General features: G+C 32.8%; 3 protein-coding genes across 4 annotated transcripts; 1 reads left to right on the top strand and 2 right to left on the bottom strand.

Moving 5' to 3' along the window:
* Window positions 1–5,091, bottom strand: LOC114382420 (arginyl-tRNA--protein transferase 2-like). Of its 2 annotated transcripts, none has more exons than XM_028341821.1 (6): window positions 4,831–5,091; window positions 3,962–4,000; window positions 3,244–3,394; window positions 1,707–2,807; window positions 1,042–1,357; window positions 1–407 (listed from the first exon to the last, which is right to left on the bottom strand). In XM_028341821.1, the coding sequence occupies exons 1-6, from the start codon at window positions 4,940–4,942 to the stop codon at window positions 291–293; spliced, it is 1,836 nt and encodes a 611-aa protein (XP_028197622.1). In that variant the 5' UTR covers window positions 4,943–5,091; the 3' UTR covers window positions 1–290. The 2 variants fall into 2 exon arrangements, with proteins under 2 accessions (XP_028197622.1, XP_028197623.1); XM_028341822.1 differs by having other exon boundaries at window positions 3,244–3,407; window positions 4,831–5,089.
* Window positions 5,092–7,805: 2,714 nt separating this feature from the next.
* On the top strand, window positions 7,806–13,338 carry LOC114382598 (mucin-5AC-like). The gene is made up of 5 exons (XM_028342133.1): window positions 7,806–8,584; window positions 8,803–8,920; window positions 10,496–10,610; window positions 11,266–12,435; window positions 12,714–13,338. Exons 1-5 carry the CDS (start codon window positions 8,386–8,388, stop codon window positions 12,969–12,971), a joined length of 1,860 nt encoding a protein of 619 aa, XP_028197934.1. The 5' UTR covers window positions 7,806–8,385; the 3' UTR covers window positions 12,972–13,338.
* Window positions 13,339–18,163: 4,825 nt separating this feature from the next.
* On the bottom strand, window positions 18,164–23,229 carry LOC114380871 (auxin transporter-like protein 1). Its single transcript, XM_028339980.1, has 9 exons — window positions 22,492–23,229; window positions 22,209–22,391; window positions 21,538–21,723; window positions 21,295–21,407; window positions 20,772–20,955; window positions 20,563–20,660; window positions 19,560–19,767; window positions 18,970–19,227; window positions 18,164–18,595 (listed from the first exon to the last, which is right to left on the bottom strand). The coding sequence occupies exons 2-9, from the start codon at window positions 22,377–22,379 to the stop codon at window positions 18,374–18,376; spliced, it is 1,440 nt and encodes a 479-aa protein (XP_028195781.1). The 5' UTR covers window positions 22,380–22,391; window positions 22,492–23,229; the 3' UTR covers window positions 18,164–18,373.
* Window positions 23,230–23,509: the final 280 nt, after the last annotated feature.

The following is a 23,509-nucleotide window of genomic DNA, read 5'->3' as shown; positions in this document are numbered from 1 at the left end:
TTACTAACACATCAAGACATCCATTGCATTCCACACTCAAGCAACTAACGCCAGAAAAGAAATACAACATTGAATTCTATATATGCAAATGCATGGGAAATTTGATTGTAAAAAAAGATATGTAAAATGTCCATTAACCAAAAACTTATGGGTTCACAACATTGCTATTGCCAACATTGTCAGACCATTCAACGGAAGAATACATGAATCTTCTTTGCAGAGTTTTTTTTTTTTTTTTCCTGGGGAGATTAACAGTAGCATCTTATTAAATTCAAGTACCAACATTAACATTATCCGAGCGAATGGACCATTCTCTCGGATAGCGCTGGACCCACAACCTTCCTGTATCTCCGCAATCGTGACTCCAAGTAACTCCGCTGCTCAGGATCAAAGACAACCCACAGATCCTTCAGAAATGAAAAGGGCGGTATATGCAAAGCAAAAAGTAGACAAAGGTGAAGTCAGACTGGAAAGGGACATTCATGCAGCAGTTAGCTGTTGTTAAACAAGGTCTACCAAATCAAGCAATATGTGACTAGTATCCCCATGGAATCCTGTACGGTTTGATAACACATTATATGCTTTCATTTCAAGTTTTACAACTAATTACAAAAATGTCAGATTTTCACTTTAGTTTTTGTTTTCAAAATAAATAACATTGTTATTTTCCCCATTTCCTGCATAAATATATGAAAAATGTAAGTAAAACATAAAAATGTGTTTGGGAAGTCATCTTAGTAAGTCCATAGTTTATTTAACCAGCATATCTATCTGCTTGACCATAATAGAGGTGCTTGATAAACAAACTTATGCCACTATATCATAGCATTTTTCAGGCTATTTGAAATAGGGTTTGAGCTTATAATGGAAACAAATGTTATATGCTAATACCTCCAGTCCTATTTATAAGAAACAAGTTGTAATGTAAATACACTACAACTTGTTCCTTATAAATAGGACCAGAGGTAGTATTTAGGGACAATCGGGTGCTTAAAGTGCAGTAAGTAATAATAGTACTTATTCACCAACCATTAAGCATACCTTGTATTTCACATGAGATCCCTTTATCCCTAGCAAAACCTTGCTGACATCAACAATTTCTGGATCATCATCTGAAGTGGTTTCTAGGTCAGGTTCATCATCAGAGCATTCAGATTCAGAATCAACCATTTCTTCTTCATCAAGCATTGGAACATCATTTGCATCTTCTTGGCCAACATCATCAAAATCCCTTCCCATTACATCGTCAGTAATTTGAGGTAGGGATGACTCTCCATTTTGTAAAATGGAAGAATCTGATAAGACAACATAAGGTTTTCTGTCAAGCAGAGGCCTTGCAATGTCAAATGGAACCCACCTGGAGATCGTGCATTGCAGTCAGCGTTATATAATAAATGGGGAGCAGAAAAAAAGTGATCAAAGTTCAAGGGAAAAAATCATAGTAAGACCAATGTAACATATACATACATACATACATACATATATATATATCCCAGAAAACTATGAAGACACAACAATCATTTTTACATTACCTATTCCTCAAGTGGGTTTACACCAAGAATTGTAGTCAAATAGGCTGTGAATGGATATAATTGAAAGCAAACCCAAGAGTTTGAGACAAACTAAATGATCTACAAATTCAAGAATAAATTGCAAGCATGATGAAGAAGGGGTTTTTATTAGCATGCTGAGATGGAATAACTTACTGATAGCGAAGAGGGCATAAAAGCTCTGAAGGGTGATATGCAGCTTTGTATCTCATCTTGTTGCAAGAGTGAATATAATAGCCAAGATAATAGTATTGTAGACTAGGACAATAAACCTGGTTTTCTTTCACCCAACCTATTTCTTGAAAAGCTGAGTACTTGCCTAGTGATAGATAGGCAAAGTCTGGATCCCAGAACAAATATTTACTTGACAAACATTTGGGAAGGATATCTATAACACCAACTGCCACTAACTGGCCATCTATTAGATATTGTTGATGGAAAGAGCCAAAACCACAAGGAGGAACTGTGCTACCACCAGTAGGAGAAACTTGTATTAATGGAGTATCAACCAAAAAACTGCGATATGAGTTCTCTGTGACATTTTGTGGTTTATCATTATGTACTTTGAGCTGATATCTTCTGTACAAAGCAAATTCTTCTGGATCAAAACTGGATCTGTTTAAACGGATCTCAAGCTTTCGCCTTTTTACCTGACCAATCAAACAATTTCCTCCACTGTAATGCTTCATTCTAGAATTTTTAGGAACTGGAGCATTTTGAACACTTCTGTTCAAGGAAACTTGCTTACTAGAAGCATAAAAATTGATATGTCCATTGCAAGCCCTGATAGACAAACCAGAATTTTTCACAGTTGGATCTAAAGAAGCTACTAGCTTTTCTGCAATAATTTTAGGAGATGAATCATTCTCCTTTTCACAAACTCTTGATGGTTTGGAATCATTGACAACCTTGTCACATGATTGTGCTCGTTTTATAGATGCTGCAATTTGAAAGGCTATATTGCTACTATATAAGAGATCTTCTGATCCATTGACTAGTAACTTCCTTTTTCCCTGTGAAACTCTTTTCACTGAAGCTTTTGGTAATTGAATACCAGAGGCAAATTCCCCCCTCTCAATGAGGATGTGTATTACATTATCAATTTGGTTTGATAAATGCAAAGATTTTTCAACTTCATCCTTGTTTTCACTGCCAGCAGCTAAGGATTCTTCTGACATAGGACTGGAGAAGTTTCCTGATTTGGTTGGGTCCTCCGTGACATCGACTTTTTTTACATCCAAGGTTCCATCTAAAAACCTAGGCAGATAGAATTGTTGATGAAAAAGGTAGAACAGAGAAAATGTGCATGTGTAATTGTTTATGGGTTACAAATATCAAATAAAGTGAATTGCTTGTACTAGAAAAATACAATTACAATGTACTCAACCTTCTTGAAAACTCCCACACAAATAAATGAAGGAAAGGAGAAACAGCATCTTAAGGTAATATATTGATGCACTTCAAATTTTCACCCACCTTCCCCAACCCCAAAAGACAATAGAATAAGGTTAAAAAAAAAATCCTTTTGTAAAATAATATGTTAAAAGTCAATTGTCTCTCATATCATGCCTATAAAGCTGCTTAAAAAAAATCTAAACTTATAAGTTCAAAAATTAACACTTTCTAATTTCAACAGTTTCTATTGAAAAATGTACCTCAAACCCTCAAGAAACATCATATGAAACAAGCATACCTTTGCATTCGTATAGATACACGAAGTTGCTCCTTAGAAGGAACAAAGTTACTTGCTTTCAAGCGAATTGTATAAGAAGGGCAGCATGTCCTTTCCATCTCTGGTTTATAAAGAAAACATCCAGACCTTCTCCAGCCACAATCAAGAAGATCTAGCAAAAGAAACTAAAATGAAATTGAATTGAATTGAATTAATCTGAACAAAATCATACCAGCAAATCCATTTAGAGTACCAAATCAAAGTTTTTATAAGTGAGACGAGCTATACATCTCTCCAAGAACAGAAGTTTGGAACATTATGTAATGTGAAGGCCAAGAAAGAAGGGAGAGAAACATTGAACCATGAAGCAAAGATCACCATTTCAATTAATAAAAAAATCACTTTAGTTAGGAACATTTCTTTTGGGGGAAAATCATAATTTTTTAAAAGCTTACTCAGGAAGCTTTTTATTAAACTTCTTTAAACACACACATCAACACTTCAAAGAGGAAAATATTGAACCACAAGCACCGATTTTGATTTGCAATAAAGAATATAAAGTTCCAAAGTATGTCACATAGCTACAACACTTCATGATGCAAAAATCAGGCTTGCTAATCTAAGCCTCGAGAATTTTCTACATCATTATTGGAAATTAGATAATGCAAAAAAAAAAAAAACAGAGCAATGTAGAACTAAGCAGAATGTGAAGCATAAGCAAAGAACAAATTGCACTGACCTTGGTAGTCATCCACTGTAAGGCTATGTGCCCACATGCCTATGACAAGAGGGAAAAAAAACACAAACTAATTAGAAAACTGATTCATTACATTAATGCAAGTCCTGATTCGGCAAGAAAACAATCAAAACATAGAGAAAAACGACATTTAATCCCATTTAAGCATTAACAACTCGATGCTATCATTAAGCTTTAGAAGACATGTATGTATGTAGATCATATGCCCCCTCATTCATTTAGCACGACGGCCATAACACAAGTGCAAATTCACAGTCACAAAATGTATATCAATAACACAAATGTTAACAATCAAATTAGCTGTTTCAGGGTCCCGGTCCTAGTGGGATAAGACTATTATTGTTGTTGACTTGTTGTTATAGGGGCTTTGAGACAATCGATCACATAACATTACTAGACAATAAAACTAAATTTAGTGAACAAAAAAACAAAAAACAAATGCTTGGGGAATTTATGATTTTGCAGGCTTAGTCCACCTTATGAGTCCACCAACAACAAAGGACCTTTGAAAACAATAAATGAGAACCATTCATAGTCTAAGCTCACATAGTCATGGCAAGATAAAGTGATTAACAAACTACGCAAAGCGAATTTGATGGACACATTTACGTTTAAATTAAAAAAAAAAAAACTAAACACCATCGTTTTCCGCAGAAGATTCTTCTTTGTTTCTATCAACAAAACCAACCACTTCTTCAATTGGGGGAAGGGAACTGTCAGAAAACGAAAGAAATTGACGGGGGAAACGAGAAGCGCCCCGAATCCAATAAAGAGCCGAAAACTCAGTTGAGAAAAAAGATAGAAAGAAAGAAAGAATTGAATTGAAGAGAGAGAGAGAGATGGAAAGGGACCATGAGAGATGCTATTGTCACGAGAGGATCTGCAATAGCCACAAGAGGTTCGACGCCTTCCCCGATCGTCAACCACGCTTTCCTTCGGAGTGTTGCTGCTGCTACTCGCCATTTCTTCTTGGGTTTTGGGGGGCAAAACGACGCCTATCAGTGGTTAACCATTGATGCCGATAGATATATATAGTGCTCTTTATCAGAGAGGGTTGTTTCTTTCTTCAATGAAGCAAGTTTTGATTAGAAGAGTGATTTACACTTTTGTTTCTTTGTAATCGGATATAGAATTTTCATCACTTGTACAGAGACTACTGTTCAAGATTTACTGTAATAATTTTACTAGACTTTAATATTTTTATGCATGCTCAATATAAATTATTTTACATCAACTGAGTTGGGTCTAGCATAAAGAAGAGTCTCTCGTAACGTGTAAATAAAGGTTGGAATTTCTGATGAAACCAAATATATATATATATATATATATATATATATATATATATATATATATATATATATATATATATATATATATGATTTTTTTCTAACCTACACATTTTTATTTTTTTAATATGACATTAGTAAATTATAACTAAAAGAATATCTTAAAATATAAAATTATATAACTTACTAATATACTCATTAAAAAAAATATGTTTATGTTAACAAATTCATATATATATATATATATATATATATAATTTAATTTATGAGTTTAATAATTATGTACGGTCAAGGTAAAATAATTTTATATCATTATACAATAATAAATCATTATTATTGATATAATTTTTAAAATAATTATCATAAAAATTAATAATTTTATCTTAGAGTTATATTTGAATGAAGATAGTTAATATATATATTTTTTTTCCTCTTATTTTATATTTCTTGTTTAAAAGATGAACAAATTATATATATATATATATATATATATATATATATATATATTATTTTAATGTAAAGAAATATTTCAGGGATTTTTTTTGCTCATGATAATTCTTAACGTAATAAATAACTAGCTTTAAATATTTATTTTTATTTCTATAAACTTTAAATATAGAAAAAAATTAAATGAGATTTTGAAATCAATGACAAAAGTTTTAAGAATTTATTTTATCTTTTAAAATGTTAAAATCAATAATAATATTTAAAACTAAGTACAAACTTGAACACGGCAAGTCTTAAATCCTCCTAAAGTAAAACTTATTGATACGTTCGAATTATGTTTAATTGGAATTTCTTTAAAGTAGGATGATGACCAGAAATATGAAAATTAATAAGAGATATAAAACATAAAAGGGTGAACAATAATGTCAGGAATCTTATCCTTTAATATCATAAATGTTTTAAACTATTACTTAGAAAACATATCTTAAATAGTATAATTTTATATTTTACTATAATAAATATTTTTAAGTTTATGAATATTTTTTAATTAGACTCTATAGAGAAATAATTAGCATTTATATTACTAAAAGATCTTAATAATATTTTAAAAATAGTAGTTAAGAAATATTTAGTATATTAAATATTTTATTCTGTTAGTAAATGTTTTTATTTTGTATTTTAATATATATATATATATATATATATATATTACCTTTATTTTATTTCAAGCATTAGTTAACATAAATCACAGCAAAAAAATATTAAAATATAATGTTAAAATGTAAAAATTAATAATTAAAAGTGTTTAAAGCATTACATTAATTTTAATGAAAAAATGTTTTATTTTGAATAATAAAAACACAGGCATTGTTACATGTGTCTATAATTTTATTTTGTTATCGAATTTTTTATATTAAAATTTATATATATATTTTTAATTTATCTTACTATATATATATATATAATAGTAGTATAAAGAACTTTAATTATATAAAAAGGATAGAAATATTACATATATAAAAATTAAAAGTAAAAATACTATGTACAATATGTCATGCAAATTCTATGCAACAGGTTATTATGAGGTTTCCAACAAAATTTATAATACAGAGATAATGATTTTGTTATATGCTTTTTTCAAAGGCCTAATGCCAAATATTCATCCGTGATAAGGATTGTCTTTTATGCTTATTTCAAGGGCTACATGTCAAATATTCATTTGTTTCCTCTCAGACTCTCCTTGGTCCCTGAATAAAAATAAATAATTAAGATTCTCCTTGGTTCTTATACCAGCCTTTACCTGACCTAAGCTTTACTCCTTAGTTATTAAACTCTTCTAAATATATCACTAACACAAACAACGTAAACACAATTTCACGTGACATTTCTCATTTTAAAAAATAAACAATATTTTTATAATGTAATTAATTTGGGCAATAAATATCAAGTTTATTAAAATATTCATGTTTTTTATTCCTCCGTAACAATTGTTGCTACTAGCTTACTTTTGCTAGTTTCTCTCCTAGGCCTCCAAACATAGTGAAAAATTATTACATAGTACCTTGAAGTATCCAATAAATGGTAAATAAATAACAAATTTTATTACTCCGTCATCTAATCTAATAATGAATAAATTATCCAATAGACAACTTTTACTGGAGTATAAACTAAACTAAAATACTAATATGTGCAGTTCCACGGAAACCAAAACAAATTATAAAAAAAAAAAAGAAAAAAACTCTTTCAAATGAAAGTCTAGAAGACTGGAAGAAAAAAAAACCTACTACTAACCACACACGGCAAGGAGATATATATTAAAAAAAAAAGTACCATAGAATAACAATTTCCAGAACATTTCACACCTAAGGAAAATTAGAAAAAAATATTAATACTAGAAAGAAATTAGGAAAACTGAGTATTTTGATTACTAGTGTTTGGAGCGATTACATATTTGGACTAACATTTGAACAACGTAAACGCAATTTCATATGACATTTCCATTTCAAAAATATAAACAATATAGTATTTTCTTTTGTTCTATAATTAATTTAAGCAATAAATACCAAAGCTCATTAAAATATTCAAATTGGGGACGGTGCATGTCTTCGGAGCAAAGTCACCGTTGCTAGAATTCAAAAAATAGAAATTCTAAGAGGAGGGGCATTTTGGTGATTATCCACCGAACCACGAAACGTGGCACCAAACGATAGGAAACTCTAGCTTACGCGGTGTCGTTTCCACATATATTCCCCATTTTGCCTCTCAACAATCACTCTTATTACCACTCACCGCCACTCCCACTCCCCACTCTCTCTTCACCGTCAAACTCAAGCTTCCCGTTTTCCGATCCCTCTTCTCCCACGCGCTTCTCACTCCCACCTTCCCCACGCGACGTTGGTGTTTTCTAGAATACACTTCGTTTTTTTTTCTTCTTCTCTCTTTATGACAATGTCGTTTTGTTCGAGCTGCGAGCGTTTTGTATTCCACGCCGAGATTTGAACTTCGCGAAGAGATTCAGCTCTTTTTCTTCTTTCTATGGCTCTTGGAGAGTTCTCTGTGTAGGAAACAACGGTTATTGGTTCTGTGTGTGAGGTGAACGAGAAACAAACTCGGTTAGGTTTTTCGGTTGGGGTTTTTGAGGGATTTAGGGTTCGTGTGGTTTGGATTTTGGGGATGAATCGGAGTTTCAGGGCTCAGGAATCGCAAATGCACGCTGCGTTGAAGCAGAGGGAGCAGCAATTTGGGGGTTTGAGGACTTCGGTGATGAAGGAGAAGGAGGAAGAGCTCGCATTGTTTCTGGAGATGAAGAAGCGCGAGAAGGAGCGCAATGATCTTCTTCTTAACAGCTCCGAGGAGTTCGATGCAGCTCTTGGTATAGATTTATGCTCATTTTCGTTTTATGGTGATGAGTTTTTTTTTTTTTTTTTAGGATTTGCTTCGTTGCATTGTCTAGTGAACTGAGACGAGCTTGTGAAGTTGTGTATATGTTAGTTTGCCATGTGGTTTAGGACTTTTAAGTGGATGAAGAACTAGAAAATGATTGTGTTGTTTGAATTTCTGTTTGTTAACTTGTATGTTTCATGGTTGCAGTGTCTAATGGGGGTGCTAATCCCATTTTTAATATTTCGTCTTCTACGCCGGCTCCTGTGCGGAAGACTGGTGTTGATGATTTTCTCAATTCGGAGAATGATAAGAATGACTATGACTGGTATGTGATACCCTTTCTAGTAAGCAAGCATTTTGATTCCATATTCTTCATTATGTTTTCTCTTGCCATTGTGTTTTTTGACAAGTTTCCGTTGTGTTTATTAGTGCAATAATGGAGTTTTTGTTGTATAATTAACTACAATCAATAAAAATAGGGGTGGCCCTCCTTGTCACGTCAGGTATAGGAGAGACTTACTGAGGTTTATTGAGTTCTAGAGGACACACACTCATTAAATAAGGTTCCTCGTGGTTTTCCTTTTCAATTTAAACAGAGTATTGTTGCTAGTATCTGATAAGAACCTTGCGAGAATCGCTTCACTGTCATCACAAAAGCTAGTTATTGTAGTTGTAGAACCCCAAGCCTTATAAATCCCATTCTTGAATCATATTTCCAATGTCGGACTCAAGTCCCATACTTTGAAATTGGATCATAACATCCCACCACACCCTGCAACCCCCGCACCTATGTGGGCTTTGCTGTATTTACTAGCCCTTTTACTAGTCTCAGCCAAACACTGTGAGAAGGACTGAGAGAAGAATGAGTTGAGAATGTTCTTAATGATTCTGAATTCGTGATTTAAGACAAAGGTCTTCATATAAAGGCTGAGGTTTAGCTTTATAAATCTAGCTAATGCCTTTTAGATTAGATGACCTTTTCAGCCTTATGTCTTACAAAATTGTAAGTTACTCTGTTTTAAGCTACAATTTCTAGTCATCACTTAGTAGCCAGCAAGTTATTCCCTTTGTTCATTTTTTTCAGTCATTTTAGAAAAGTGTTATTCTATCTCGTGTTTTCTGTTATAAAATAATCTAAGAGATAGTTTTTATTTATTTATTATTATTTTTATTATCAAATGAAAGAGAAGATTAATAAAGTGCTAATTATATTTTGAGTGTTTCAATATTTCAGTCAAATGTAATTAATTTTGCTTATAATAAAGGCTATTTAATAAGTTTCTCTTAATTCTAGTTCCAGCACACTTACCTTAAACAACAAATAATAGTGGCTAGAGGAAGTTGAAGAAAACAATTCCTAAAATGTAATGCATGACACTTACCACTAACCCAACCCATTAGGAACCCTTTGAATGCCTTAACGAGGAAGACAGTAGAACTCCTAATATAAATCTGACTTAAAAATCCACCCATAAGCAGAAGCTGCATAAACCGATTAAAATATCCTGAAATTACAAAAAAAAAATTATAAAATATTTTATTTCCTATTGCTTGTGCATCACATTGGTTTTTATTATTGTTGATAATTTATTTTAGTCCACCAGCCATTTATGTAACCAAATGGCCTTTTAATGTTTCTTAGAGCCAATTTGGATAAACTTCTCAATTAGTACTTAAAAGAGGGAAAACAATATAATGAATCAAAGAGGTAAAAGAATAAAATTTCTCTCTACTTTTTCATAAGTTCCCCTATCTAACATTTTACCTCCTTAATTCTTTTCATTTTCTTCTCCTATGTGTTTATTGAGAAGTTTATCCTAGCTGACTCTAAATACAAAGTAAAACCAGAACAAGTGATTATAGTTCAAATTGGTGCTTAGCATAGTTAATGTGTTTTCAGGCTTCTAACTCCTCCTGGTACTCCCCTTTTTCCTTCTTTGGAAATGGAAAGTCGAAAGACTGTTATGAGTCGGCTTGGTACTCCAACCACACGTCCTGTAGCATTAAAATCCAGGGTAAGCATTTTCAATGAAGCTTTCAGACCATGTAAATTATTTTATGATAATTGGTAGATGTATCATTATTGGCAATGAAGCTTTTGTGTCTGGTTTCTTTTCCTTGTAACTTTTGGTTTTTAGAAAACTTCTTTTGTTGGAAATATCATTATTGTTATGCAGTTTGCATGATGAATGCGGTTTTGACTTTCAACAGAAGTAATTGATTTGTTTAACATGTGATCAATATGTTTTGTCAGTTGTATTTTGGGCTACTGATGACTTGCTAGAAATTATTTTAGTATATACTGCCTCTCATTACAATGATACCCTTGTACTATGAAATTAGCTTCTCATGATATTGAATTTTTTACAGATTTTCCATAACATGCTTTGGTTGATATCTAAGTATCACATTGCCTCAAATATGTATTGAGACTTTTAGATTCAACAAGTATTTTTTAACTTTTTAGTGATAAAAACAGCGTTGCTCTTTATCTTTTTAGTGATTCTCAAAGTAAAGATCCGTTATTGCTTTACTGTAAATTTACTTTTTGATAGAGCCGAATGGTCATTATTGATCCATGTTGTCACTGGTCTCTCCTAGTGAGAATTGGCTTGGTTGTTGGTGTCAGAAATTCAATCTTCTTTTTAAATTGTTTCCTTGTGGTTCTAGTTAGCAAATCATCAATCAGAGCCTGCTGGGAGGACTAATTTAGTATCTAAACAACCTACTTCCTCTCCTGGGTTGAGCTCTTCAAGTGGTGGGACTAGGAGGCCTTCATCATCAGGGGGTCCAGGATCACGACCTGCAACACCTACTGGGCGTCCTACATTAACCACTTCTTCTAAATCATCAAGATCTTCGACACCTACATTAACCACATCTTCAAAATCATCATCTTCAAAATCATCAAGACCTTTGACACCTACATTAACCACATCTTTAAAATCATCAAGACCTTCGACACCTACTAGATCCATGGTAACATCCAAGACCACAACTTCCACCATCAAGCCTGCAGTTTCTGCCACTAAGCATTTGGCTTCTGCCACTGAGACTCCGGTCCCTGCAACTAAACCAACAATTCCATCAAGATCCTCTACACCTTTGTCAAGATCTGCTGCAAGATCTTCAACTCCAACTAGCAGGGCTACTTTACCTCCTTCCAGGCCCACATCAAGAGCAACTACTCCAACCCGGCGACCCTCTTCATCGAGTGAACCCAGTATATATGCTTCTTCAGTTAAAGCTTGTTTGAGCCCCAAGCCCGCCTCTGTGACATCAAGGCAGCCAACTCATGTGACAGCAAGAAAGCAGGCTCCTGTGAACTCAAGGCAGGCAGCACCACCATCACGTGGCACTTCACCAACAGTGAGATCAAGACCGTGGAAGCCATCTGAGATGCCAGGTTTTTCACTTGATGCCCCACCTAATTTGAGAACAACATTACCTGACAGGCCACTGTCAGCAACTAGGGGCAGGCCTGGAGCTCCCACTTCCCGGTCTTCATCTGTTGAGCCTTCTTCTAGTGGAAGACCCAGGCGACAATCATGCTCTCCTTCAAGAGGACGGGCTTCCAATGGCAGCGTTCATATCAGTGGAAACTCCATGCCAGCAGTTAACCGTGGGCACTCCAAAGTAAATGACAATGTTAGTCCTGTTGTAATGGGCAACAAAATGGTCGAGAGGGTAATAAATATGCGAAAACTAGCACCTCCAATGATTGAAGACAAAAACTCTCCCCATAGTAATCTGTCTGGCAGGTCAGCTTCATCTCCAGATAGCTCAGGTTTTGGAAGAACACTTTCAAAGAAGTCCTTGGATATGGCTATTAGACATATGGTGCGCATCTTCTCTGCATCCTATTTATTGTCTTTCCAGATGCAAATAAACTTGTCATGGCGTATCTGCATATAAATCACTACTCTTCTCATATAATTGCTAATTGCCTTTTCTTGATGCATGCTGTATTAAAATTTAGATATTCATGTTTCTTATTTATTACCTTCATCCAACATCGTGATTTTTATTAATTATTAAATGATAAGCTTACATTGATTAGAACTGATTGAGTTGGATGATTCTTGTCTTATCATTTTGCTTGCTTATCTTTTGAATAGGATATACGGAGAACCATTCCTGGCAATTTACGGCCTTTGATGACAAACATTCCAGCATCTTCTTTGTATAGCGTGAGGTCTGGATCTCATCATGGCCGAACAATTAGTGTTTCAGGCTCTCCTCATGCCACAAGCAGTAATGCTAGTTCCGAACTGAGTGTAAACCAAAATGGCATTTGTTTAGATAGCAGTGAGGTAGATGATGATATTGGCAGTGAGAGATGTGGTCAATCCCCTGCCAGTGTACGGGGCAGGTAAACTTTTCACACTGGGTAATTCTGCATATTTAACTAGCATCAACGTTCTTATCCTGGTTTCAGCCATAGCGGATTTGCTTATGGAGCTAACCATGCTTGTACTAATGTAAAGCTTCTTGGAAGTGAATCAAGTGATGTAACCTCATGTAATGAGAGGCACTCTGATTTTAAGTAGATGGGTTATATGTTGTAGCGGTAATGCTCATTTTTTGAAACAAACCGAGGTTTATCCTCCATTTATGGAAATTGAGCTTATTATCTGGAAACAATAAGCCAGATATTTATCCCATGTCAATGTAAATGCTCGACTAATTCGCCTAGATAGCATTAGGCCTTTAGGCTTCACTTCGTAGTTTATTTTTATTTTATTTTTGTTTTCTGATAATTGACTGCTTTATAAGCCTATGGAGGGAGTGGATGAAAAATAAGAGAATTTGCGAAATAGATGTGTTAAAAATTGACCGTAGGTGACATTGAGAGTAAGAGATATGAAAGTAATAAAACTATCACGACTTGTTTGTGTCGATTTAAGTGAATATTTTTCTATCCAATTGATTTTGCTAAGTGTGTATATGTGTATGTGCTTTGGCAGTGGCGTGGATTTTTTATAGCAAAGCGCCAAAGCGTGTGTTTACTGTTTGGTGTTTGCTAACCAATTGCTGCAACAATTTCCGGAAACTAGCCAGAACAATTGCTGCATTCAAACTAGCGAGTAATGGACCCACCAGCATTGGTGCCTGTTACTGCTGGCATAGGCTTTAATGGTATTTTGTACCATATACAGACTTGTTAGCAACCTCAGCCCTCAGGCTTCCCAAGCATAGTTTGAAAATGTAAAAATTTTAACATTTTAAAAGTGTTTGCCCAAAATTAAGCAAGCAAATATACAGATAATAACCATATTAATTGAAAGAACCATCATATAATTTCTCAGTAAATTCTGGGTGACAACGCTTTATTAAATTATAAGATTTTAATCAATCATAATATTTCAATTATTAATAAATAACTAGGGTGTCTATGCCCCTTACCAAGGGAAACATTTTAGATCATTAGGTTTTATCAATTTTAGATTAATGGCTGAGATGGATTTTTTTTTGTGGTTTGCTGGTTAGGAACCTATAGTAACTATGAAATTTTGCCGCGCATCCATGCTTGTTGTTTGCTTGTGAGGACCTATATATATAGTATGAAAGATTTCTCACGTAGTGGCATTCATGCTTGTTTGCTAGTGTTGAACCTAGACTCTGAAAATTTTCTCATGTAGTAGCATCGATGCTTGCTGTAGTGTTTTCTAGTGAGGAGCCTAAGCCTATACTATGAAAATTTTCTCATGTGGTGCCGAGTGCTGTACTGGGTCAATCTCGATAGGCATTTCACTTTCTTGTATCTTATTTACATTATCTCTATTCACTAATAAGCACTAATTTGTTGGACAAAAAAACGAAAGCTTTCATCAAAGTCATATTGCAAATGCGGGGCTGATGTTCCATGCACCTCCAAGTTGCTTCCTCTACTTCTTTTTTTTATTTTCGGAATGTAAAATTATATTTTGGATTGATTACATATTTTGACTTTCAGAATTATCAATCTAAAAGATAAAAATAACATTCCGACAAAAATACAAAAAACAAACAACGTGAAGGTGCAGAAAACAACAGCCTTCAGAATGGTCTCCGAGTTTAAAGTTCAAAAGTAAATAGATTCACTTTGCCACCCAATTTCAGGTCCAACAACAAAGACATCCAAAAATATTTGTTATTTATTTTATAAATTTCCGAATATGTTATTCACTCGTTAAATAAGCGATTAGTTTTCCTCTTTCTAAATTATATGAATAATTACACCGTAAAGAAGTCATACGAATGATATACTACATTATCATTTATTATAATTTCAATAGAATCCTCAAATAATATGAAGTTCAGGATACAAAAACAAAAATAGTTGGGAGTATCATGACAATTATATTCCAATCTCGCTAGGAATATTTATGGGTTAGGTTGGGTTGAATTTGACTAAATTTATTATTTAATTTGATTAAAATATTGGGTTAGGTTGAATTAGTTCAAATATTTTGTAGATCTCTGATGATACACAGGTTGGATCAAGTTGAGTTAATTAAGTTTGAATATTTAAAAATTATTTATATTTTGTAAAAATTAAATCTATTAAAATAATCATTTATTTTTATCTAAAGTTTGTAAACATATAATGACTAAATGCATTTAAAAGATAAAATTGTAATAATATTTGACTAATAGAATTAATAATTTCAATACTAATATAATATTTTTTATTTTAGATAGAGATAAATTATTGTATTTGCATGAGAAAATATAAACATAATTAAGATAGGTATAAAAACAACAACTTAAAAAAGAAAAAAATCATAGGCGATTTAATTTAATAATTTAATAAATTATGTGAGCTAAAAGCTAATGTATTTTAGATTCAATAATTAGTTTATATATAATAATAAATTTAATTATATAGTTTGAGTCAGATCGGATTGAAAAAAACTAAACTCGTTGTCCAACCCATATATGATCAAATCTTAATTGAGTTAGGTTGGATTCGACCTGAACACTTAAAAGATCCAACCCAATAATTGGTTAGGTTGGTTCACGGGTCAACGCAAACCGATGAACATCCCTATATTTAGGAGTGTTCATGGATCTAGGTCAACCACGACTCAATCCAACCCAATTATATTGGGTTGAATTTTAAAAGTATTTAGTTAAATCCAACTCAACCCAATATAGACCTAATTATATTTGAGTTGGACAATGGGGTATCGAATTGTCAAGTGACTTAATAAAATATTAATAAGAATATAATGAAAGCTAGATTATAATTTTGGTTTCTCGAGTTTTCCAAATACATGATTTTGATCCTCTTGATTTTTAATTATAACATTTGATCCTCTAGTTTTATAAATTAACGGTTTTGGTCCCCTTAGTAGATTATTAACAAATAATTTTGATTAATAGAGTTATAAAGTTAGTTATAAATGAATTAAAAACTTTAATAAAAATAATTAACTTTAATTCTTCACAACATTGTGCTCTTTTTCTTCTCTATACCTCTTCCACCTCCACCGTCACGCGCGACTCCCCCAACAACACCACTACATTAGGGTTCATAATCTTTTGTTAAAGTTTTTGATGATTAAATTTTTTTATTTAATTTATAATTAATTTAATAATTCGATTAATTATAATTATTAGTTAATAATTTACAAGCGGAACAAAATTATCAATTTATAAAACTAGAGGATTAAATGTTACAATTAAAATTAAAGGGACCAAAATCACGGATTTAAAAAACTAAGAAGACTAAAATTACAATTTATCTTATAATAAAATAAAAAAATAAAAAAAATGAAAAAAATTATTCAACAAATTTATATATTTTATATAATTATATTGTACATTTTAAATAATTTTTTAAAAAATATATGTTTTAAAATTTTTAATTTTTAAATTTCTGATTGACTCAATCCAATCATTAATGGGTTTAATTAGATTGGATTGGATAACAAAATCACTCAAATCTGATCCAATTTAAATTTTTTTAATTGGATTTGTTAATGAATTTTTCTAAATCCAATTTAATCCAACCCAACTATACACCATAGTATTACTCTACTCTCGGTCATTTTATGATAAATGTGTAAAATAATTAAAATTTAGGTGAATGTGAAGGTATAATTGATAAAATATTAATTAATACTCAGTATCTTAAACTTTAAAAATGATAATTAACCAATAAAAATAATAAAATTAAATGATTATAAACAAAAAAAAAAACTGAAGTTCTAATAAATTATATATATATATATATATATATATGTATATTTTCAATAACTATTAAATCATGTAATATGTATTATCCTGATTATGTATTTAAAACTTTGCATGATTTGATCATTTATAGATACACAATCAAATAGTGACTATTTTACGTATAATTTAAATAACATTATATTTCAATAAAAGGCGGTAAAATATAATGGAATATTAATTAGTTAATTTTTCACTACTTAAAAATTGTAAACTTAACCTATTTTATGCAAATGGTTGAAGTGATAAAGTTTAGTTTTAATAATTTTTTTGGTGATACCATTTTAGTAAATTTAATTCTTATGTATAAACAAGTAAAGAAGTGAATGTCACTGTTTTAGCTTGTTAAACATACCAATACCACTGTCTACTTTAGTTCATGATATTATATGGAATGTGACACCGATTGTGTCACTACAAGCCCCCCTAATGTTTTTAAAGAGAGGAATGCGTTTCTTTTGTAGCAAGATTACATATATATATATATATATATATATATATATATATATATCAGACTTTTGTTTGAAGTGAATAAAATTATTATAAACGATCAAATTTTATTCTTTCATATATGTACTTTTGTAAAACATACTTATAAATTGATACATATTTTGGAAATAATACAGCTCACTTCCGCACCACCCTTTCATTGAATTTTGTTTATCACGGAAATAGTCTATTTTGATGAAATTAGATATAGCACGAGTAATTAGAATCCCGCAGGTTCCACTCTCAAAATCATGCACAACACTATGGCCTAATGTTAGCTATAATGATGAAAAATGATAGCATGGTCTTGTTAAAAATTGAAGCTATAATATAAACTTGTGCATGCTTTACTTGATGTCGCTTTATGCCAAACATCAATCGCTAGGGCTAGCTTTAGTGATGCTCATGATGAGCCCATATGATTAAAGAAACGAGAAATTATTTTTATACAATAATTGTTTTCATTTTTTTTTTTAAATTTCAAGATACTGTAGATTGGAAGCAAGGAAAGTTTAAAATTTCAATTAGAAATAAAATAGAAGGAAGGAAAAATTAAAATTTTTATTTCTATAAATCAACCTTTTCTTTTATTTTTTTCCAATCAAGTAGAAGAAAATATTTCGGTAATCGTCTTTTTTTTTCTCTTACTTTCTCTTCTACCAAATAGATCATAAAAAAAGATGAATAATTTGATGAAAAGGGATGGAGAAAAAAATCAACTTTTTCTTTTATTTTTTTCCAATCAAGTAGAAGAAAATTTTTGGTAATCGTCTTTGTTTTCTCTTACTTTCTCTTTCTATCAAATAGATCATAAAAAAAGAAGAATAATTTGATGAAAAGGGATGGAGAAAAAAAGAAGTAATGTACGAACTATTATAAGAGATTGTTGTATGAATATTATATTCCAAAAAGCAATAATATTATATTGCCTTACTACACTAGGGAACATCAGCAATCACAATAATGTGTCTATATGGAGATAAAACTATAAAAGATATTAGTATATTACAGCAAACTCCACAGGGTAGATGCTGATGCCACCCTACATACATATAAAGGAACATAGTTTTCAGTTATGCAAGGTGTGGTTGGAGGAGGGGGGGCCTTTGGGTGGGCATTGGTAGCACTTGGCAAATAGCCCGAATGTGTCAACCTGCTTGATGAAATTTGTCATGCTGGCCCACCCTCCAAACCCAAAGCCCACTACCAGAACCCACACCACCACAAATGCATTCACCACGTACATCACCGTCCAGTTAGGGATAAAGAAGGGCAATTTCTCCGCGGCATTCTGTTTAAAATACCAAAACAAAATAACCATAATTAGAAAATAAGCTCCAAATTGTTAACTTGTGTTTTGAACTGTTCATGGGCCAATAATGTCAACCACAAATACGATATGTGTATAAGATTATTCTTAAAGAATATAGAATATGATACATATGTAACTGTGTGTAAAAATTCATAAAACATAATGAACATAATTGCTATTCTGCAAATTCAAATTAAGAAATACTTTTTGGAAATTATTATAAACAAAATGAAAATTAGAAATCATTGTCATCATAAATTAACTTATTCCTTTCTTGAGATCATTCGTAAAGAGGACAATTTCAATGTCTTAGTTCATTCTAAGGAACGTGCTTCTATTATGTTTATATATACCTGTCTTGCTGAGGCAGATCTGTATGTGAGCATATGAGCAGAAGCAGGGATGATGTAAACGGTGAAGCTGACCAAAAGGGCCCCCACAGCTGAATTAATGGGCCCAAAGAAAGGGAAAATAATGGCCAAAAACCATATTGGTATCACCACAGGTAACCTCGCTAGTGCCCTAAAAAATATGCTCTTTGTGTCATGCATTCCTATCACTTTCTCCCACACGAAATACAATGGCGTACAAGCAAACCCGAATGTGATGAACTGCCAGTTACATAGGAATACACCAATTATCAGTTAGTAACTAATAACAACCTAAAACCAGAGTTATTTTGCCATTGGATTAGGTAATTATTTATATATTATTTTTTTCATATATTAGTTTATCGTCAAACTTGTTGGGAGGAGAAAGTATTATATCATCCTAACCTATATCACTATAATCCCAATTAATCTTCACGTGACATAGAAGCGAGTTTAATTAACTCTTTGTTGTAAATTGAAAATTCCATTACGTGAAAATTAGTCGAGACCAAAAACATGTAATAGTCTTGATTTTGAACCAAATAATGAGGAAGGGAAATGCATATATGGACCTGGTGAATGAGCATTAGGATGACACCGATGTCACGCCAGCCAGAGCGAGGGAGGAGCGAGAAGGCATTGGAATGATCCAAAAGTTGGTCACCAAAGGCCCAGTAAACGGCAATAGCAGATGGTAGAGTGAGGGTGAACACATAAACTGTTGCATAAAGATATATGTATTTGAACTTCTGAGGCTTCCACATTGCATGCATGATTTCCCTGCAATAGTCATATCACATGATCCGTATTAATGTTTACTGTATAACTTGTTCCACTGTCAAAATTTGGATCCCTTGTTAAAAAAAAAAGAAACATGAAATAGACTTTGTCATATTTTTTACTGAAAAATATGAAGTATGTAGTACTAAAAAGAAAAAGAAGCTCCCCATATGAGAATTTCCAAGTTAGATTAAGAATCGTGCATTTTAATGCCAAACAGTAAACACACGCTTTTTGGCACCATTTATCTAGTTGGACCATCGAACAATTCTTGGTGGATAAAGCTGGAAAGACAAACAAACATAATTAATGTGTGTATTTATGCTCGAACTTTTGTGTCTCTTGCACCTTTCACTTAAGTGAAATAAATAAGTAGAACGTACCATGGGGTAAAATGTCGCTACCTTATTATTTTTATACTTCTAAATGTAAAAAATTTATCAAATTGATGGAGTCTTCGGGGGAAAGCAAGCAAGATCCGAACACCACATATCGAATTTCACACTAACTAGAAAAAAGTTAAACTTGGGTTTGAAATTTTTTATTACTAATTACAGAGTATAACCGTGAGCCAAGACAACATCGTTATGGTTATTCAAAAGTGCTACATATAATGTTTGTCTTATTTCCAAGGGTCATTAGAATGAATGCAGGATAAAGCTGCAATTGAAGAAAGGAAAGGGACCGTGCAGTGAAATTCTCCAATTATCTTTGATGCCTATCCTAGACAATAAAGAACAATATCATGATTGTTTTGTCCAACATTATAAGCAAAAAATATTAAAAAGTACATACACTGTGACGGCGTGCCCGCCGAAAGTGTAGAGTATGTTGGTGGCGCCTGTGAAATACAAAACCATCTTGTTTGGGGCCGAATGCTTCACATTTTCAACCTATAAATTGATGAAAAAAGTTTTTTTTAAGCAAGTTTAGTTGAAACAATTTCAAAGGGGAGAAACCCCACCAGAGAGAAAAAAACAATTAAGGTTGTTGGTTTTGCTTACCTGGCCATGAGCAATGGCTGCAATGGTCAAATACCAAGCAGTGTAGGTGGTCATGCCAAGACCAAGGAAGGACCATATCCTGTAGTTGTGGAATGATGGGATGAACACTGTGGTGGCACAGCAAGCTCCAAATATGTAGGTCCAAGTCCTCTTGTCCAAGTGGTCATTTATGTAGTATATATTACTGTATATAACGACAAGTTAAAGCATATATAAAATTGAGGGGTTAATTTTTTTATAATACTACATCTCATATGTTAGATACACATCTAGTACAAACCAAAGTTTTCTATTGAGCGTGCTCTAGACATTCTAACTAACATGGTGTGAGGGTTTAAACACATTCTGACCCCAAAATTATAATGGAAAATTGAAAAAGTGAAAATAACTATTTATTACTTTGACTTTCATCGTAATTTTGGAATAGATTATGGAAAAATTGAATATAATCCAAACATGCAAGTTATAGTCGGTTCGAATTAAAAAAAGAACATACAATTAAGTTATAAGAGGAAATTGAGACCTTGCACAAGCTATGAGCTGGATGACAGATCCAAAGAGGAGAAAAGTGCAGTTGAAGGCCAACCCAATAGCTTTCCAGTATGGACCCAGTAAGCCTTCCAACACTTCAAACCACTGCAAAATAAAAAAGAAAAAAAAATTGAAGTGAAACTTGTTCCATATTTCTGAGTAAAAACAAAATGGCACTGTGTATAGGGTGGAAAGGGGGAAAAAGAAGTTTTTCACTTGTTGTCTGATATCTAACCTGGATGACATGGTTTTTGAAGCTGACATTCTCTTTCTCTTTCCGGCTTCTGTACTCAATGTACAGAATGCTAATTAAATAAGCAGTATAACTCCCAAGCAAGCCATAGAACACTTGGAATATGATGCCTGAAACCATTCCCAGCTGAGAGAATGAGTAAGGCAGAGTCAATAGAACCTGAGCAACCTGCACATCATAAAATCCAGAAGAAGAAGAAAAAAAAAATCATTTTTTTTTACTTTCTCCTGCTTTAGAAGAGACCACAACAGTGTACAAGCTGAGATTCTCATTTCATATCATGAGACTGGAATTTCTTGACTCATTTTTTTGGGTGAACATATGTGTGCATGTTTGGTTCTCAGGTCCAAAATTACGTTTGAGGAAACAATACTTTTACCCACGAATCAGAATACTTGCATTGACTTTTTTCTCTATGATTTATATTGCAACGTGCGCAAAACATTTCCAGCCCCAAACCACATGCACAGTTATCTCCTACTAAGCCAGAAAATAATCAAGCAAAGTATTAAGACCCGTTTAAACTATTGATATCTCCCAATTTATGTTATTTTATAAACATGGACCAACCACATGCTTAAGGAGTATGGTTATGTTATTTGCATAACCATACCACAGCATGTTTGTAGGAATTTCATGACTCATACTGTTACCTGATTTGAGGCACAGCTGAACCAAGCATCGTAGGCAGAACCACCATGCCAGAGAGCATTTTTAAAGCTAAAATTTGAGGTCTCCCCTATCACTTCCTCTCCCTCCTCCCGCTCCATCGTTTGAGTGAGGCTTGACATCATGGCTTCTTCAGCTTGCTTCTGAGGTAACATCTTTTTTCTAATCTGTTAAAACACACACACAAATAAACACTGAGTTAGGAACTAAGCTAAAACTAAAGTTGAGACAAGGGAAGAAGAAGAGACTTTGGTGTTTGAAACATACCAAGTTAATATGTAGTAAAAGTTGAGCAATGTGATGAAAGGGTTTGGTTTCTCTTGCGGATTTATAATTGAGAAAGAAGAGCTTAAAGGGGCAGCAAATAAGGGAAGGTTCCTTGTAACTCCTTCCAAATTAAAGCAGCGTGCTTATCTCGTTTTTCTTCTGAAACGAGGGAAAAAAGATAAAAACAGCAGAATAGAGCCACCTTATGGGGCAGTTCTTGCGGCTTTACCACTCACTCAGGTAAAGTTTCATAATTGCAAGCAGCTTCTTTTAACTCATTTGGCAGAGGCTTAAATATACTACACTACTATTAGTACTATTACTACCCTTAAATTAACCAGCTTTTTAAGTTTAGGGTGTTAAATGCACGAGGTCATTGGCAGAGGCTAGTAGCAATTTGAATGCATGTAGATTGCGGAAACCCAGTGAGCAAGAAACAGTTACTGTGCTGTGCTGCTTAGTATATTTCAAATATTAAATTATGGGAAAGAAAAAAGGTTCGTTTGGTTGGGTTAGGATGGTGTGTGAACTGTGAAATGAGTTAAGTAGCTTTGAATGATGAAGGGTTATTGAACTGAATTCTTGGACTTAGAGAATAATCGAAATCTGACAAAAAAAAACATACTATAGCAGAGAGAAACCAAAGGTAATAGGCAAAACAAGAAAGAAATAATAATGTGTTTACGTTTCAACTGTGGTTACATTTGTGACTGTGTCTTGGTTTGGCTTTGCTTTCTCTTTATAGTGTGGTTTTAAATTTAGTTGTACTCTCTCTCTCTTGTTATTATTTGTCTCTGCTGTGAGATCGCTTTGGTTTGGCTGTCACTCAAGACTTTTTTAAAATGGTTGGTGAGAATGTATCAGTAGAATAGTTACTTTCAGACATTTGTGTGACGGTGACACAACTCATTCGGCCATTAAAGGAAGGCTAAGCCAAATACTATATAGAAACTTTTTTTTAATATATATCCACAAATGAAGATTTATTTAGAATTATTAGTGCTTTAAAATAAACATG

Source organism: Glycine soja, chromosome 13 (assembly GCF_004193775.1).
Source record: "Glycine soja cultivar W05 chromosome 13, ASM419377v2, whole genome shotgun sequence".
NCBI lineage: Eukaryota > Viridiplantae > Streptophyta > Magnoliopsida > Fabales > Fabaceae > Glycine > Glycine soja.
Note: the sequence above shows the minus strand (reverse complement) of the source record. Positions and strands in the feature narration are given on the sequence as shown.

What these genes read in the sequence shown, in the direction of transcription:
- LOC114380871 (XM_028339980.1), bottom strand. Translation starts at nt 22,379, where the DNA reads ATGTTACCTCAGAAGCAAGCTGAAGAAGCCATGATGTCAAGCCTCACT. An exon ending in CAGCTCATAGCTTGTGCAAG is followed by an intron (nt 20,956 to 21,294) that starts GTCTCAATTTCC and finishes CGTTATATACAG; the next exon opens with TAATATATACTACATAAATG. An exon ending in GGCGGGCACGCCGTCACAGT is followed by an intron (nt 19,768 to 20,562) that starts GTATGTACTTTT and finishes TGACTATTGCAG; the next exon opens with GGAAATCATGCATGCAATGT.
- LOC114382420 (XM_028341821.1), bottom strand. Translation starts at nt 4,942, where the DNA reads ATGGCGAGTAGCAGCAGCAACACTCCGAAGGAAAGCGTGGTTGACGAT. An exon ending in GTATCTATACGAATGCAAAG is followed by an intron (nt 2,808 to 3,243) that starts GTATGCTTGTTT and finishes CTATCTGCCTAG; the next exon opens with GTTTTTAGATGGAACCTTGG. An exon ending in TTATGCCCTCTTCGCTATCA is followed by an intron (nt 1,358 to 1,706) that starts GTAAGTTATTCC and finishes CACGATCTCCAG; the next exon opens with GTGGGTTCCATTTGACATTG.
- LOC114382598 (XM_028342133.1), top strand. Translation starts at nt 8,386, where the DNA reads ATGAATCGGAGTTTCAGGGCTCAGGAATCGCAAATGCACGCTGCGTTG. An exon ending in GGAGTTCGATGCAGCTCTTG is followed by an intron (nt 8,585 to 8,802) that starts GTATAGATTTAT and finishes TCATGGTTGCAG; the next exon opens with TGTCTAATGGGGGTGCTAAT. An exon ending in ATATGGCTATTAGACATATG is followed by an intron (nt 12,436 to 12,713) that starts GTGCGCATCTTC and finishes TCTTTTGAATAG; the next exon opens with GATATACGGAGAACCATTCC.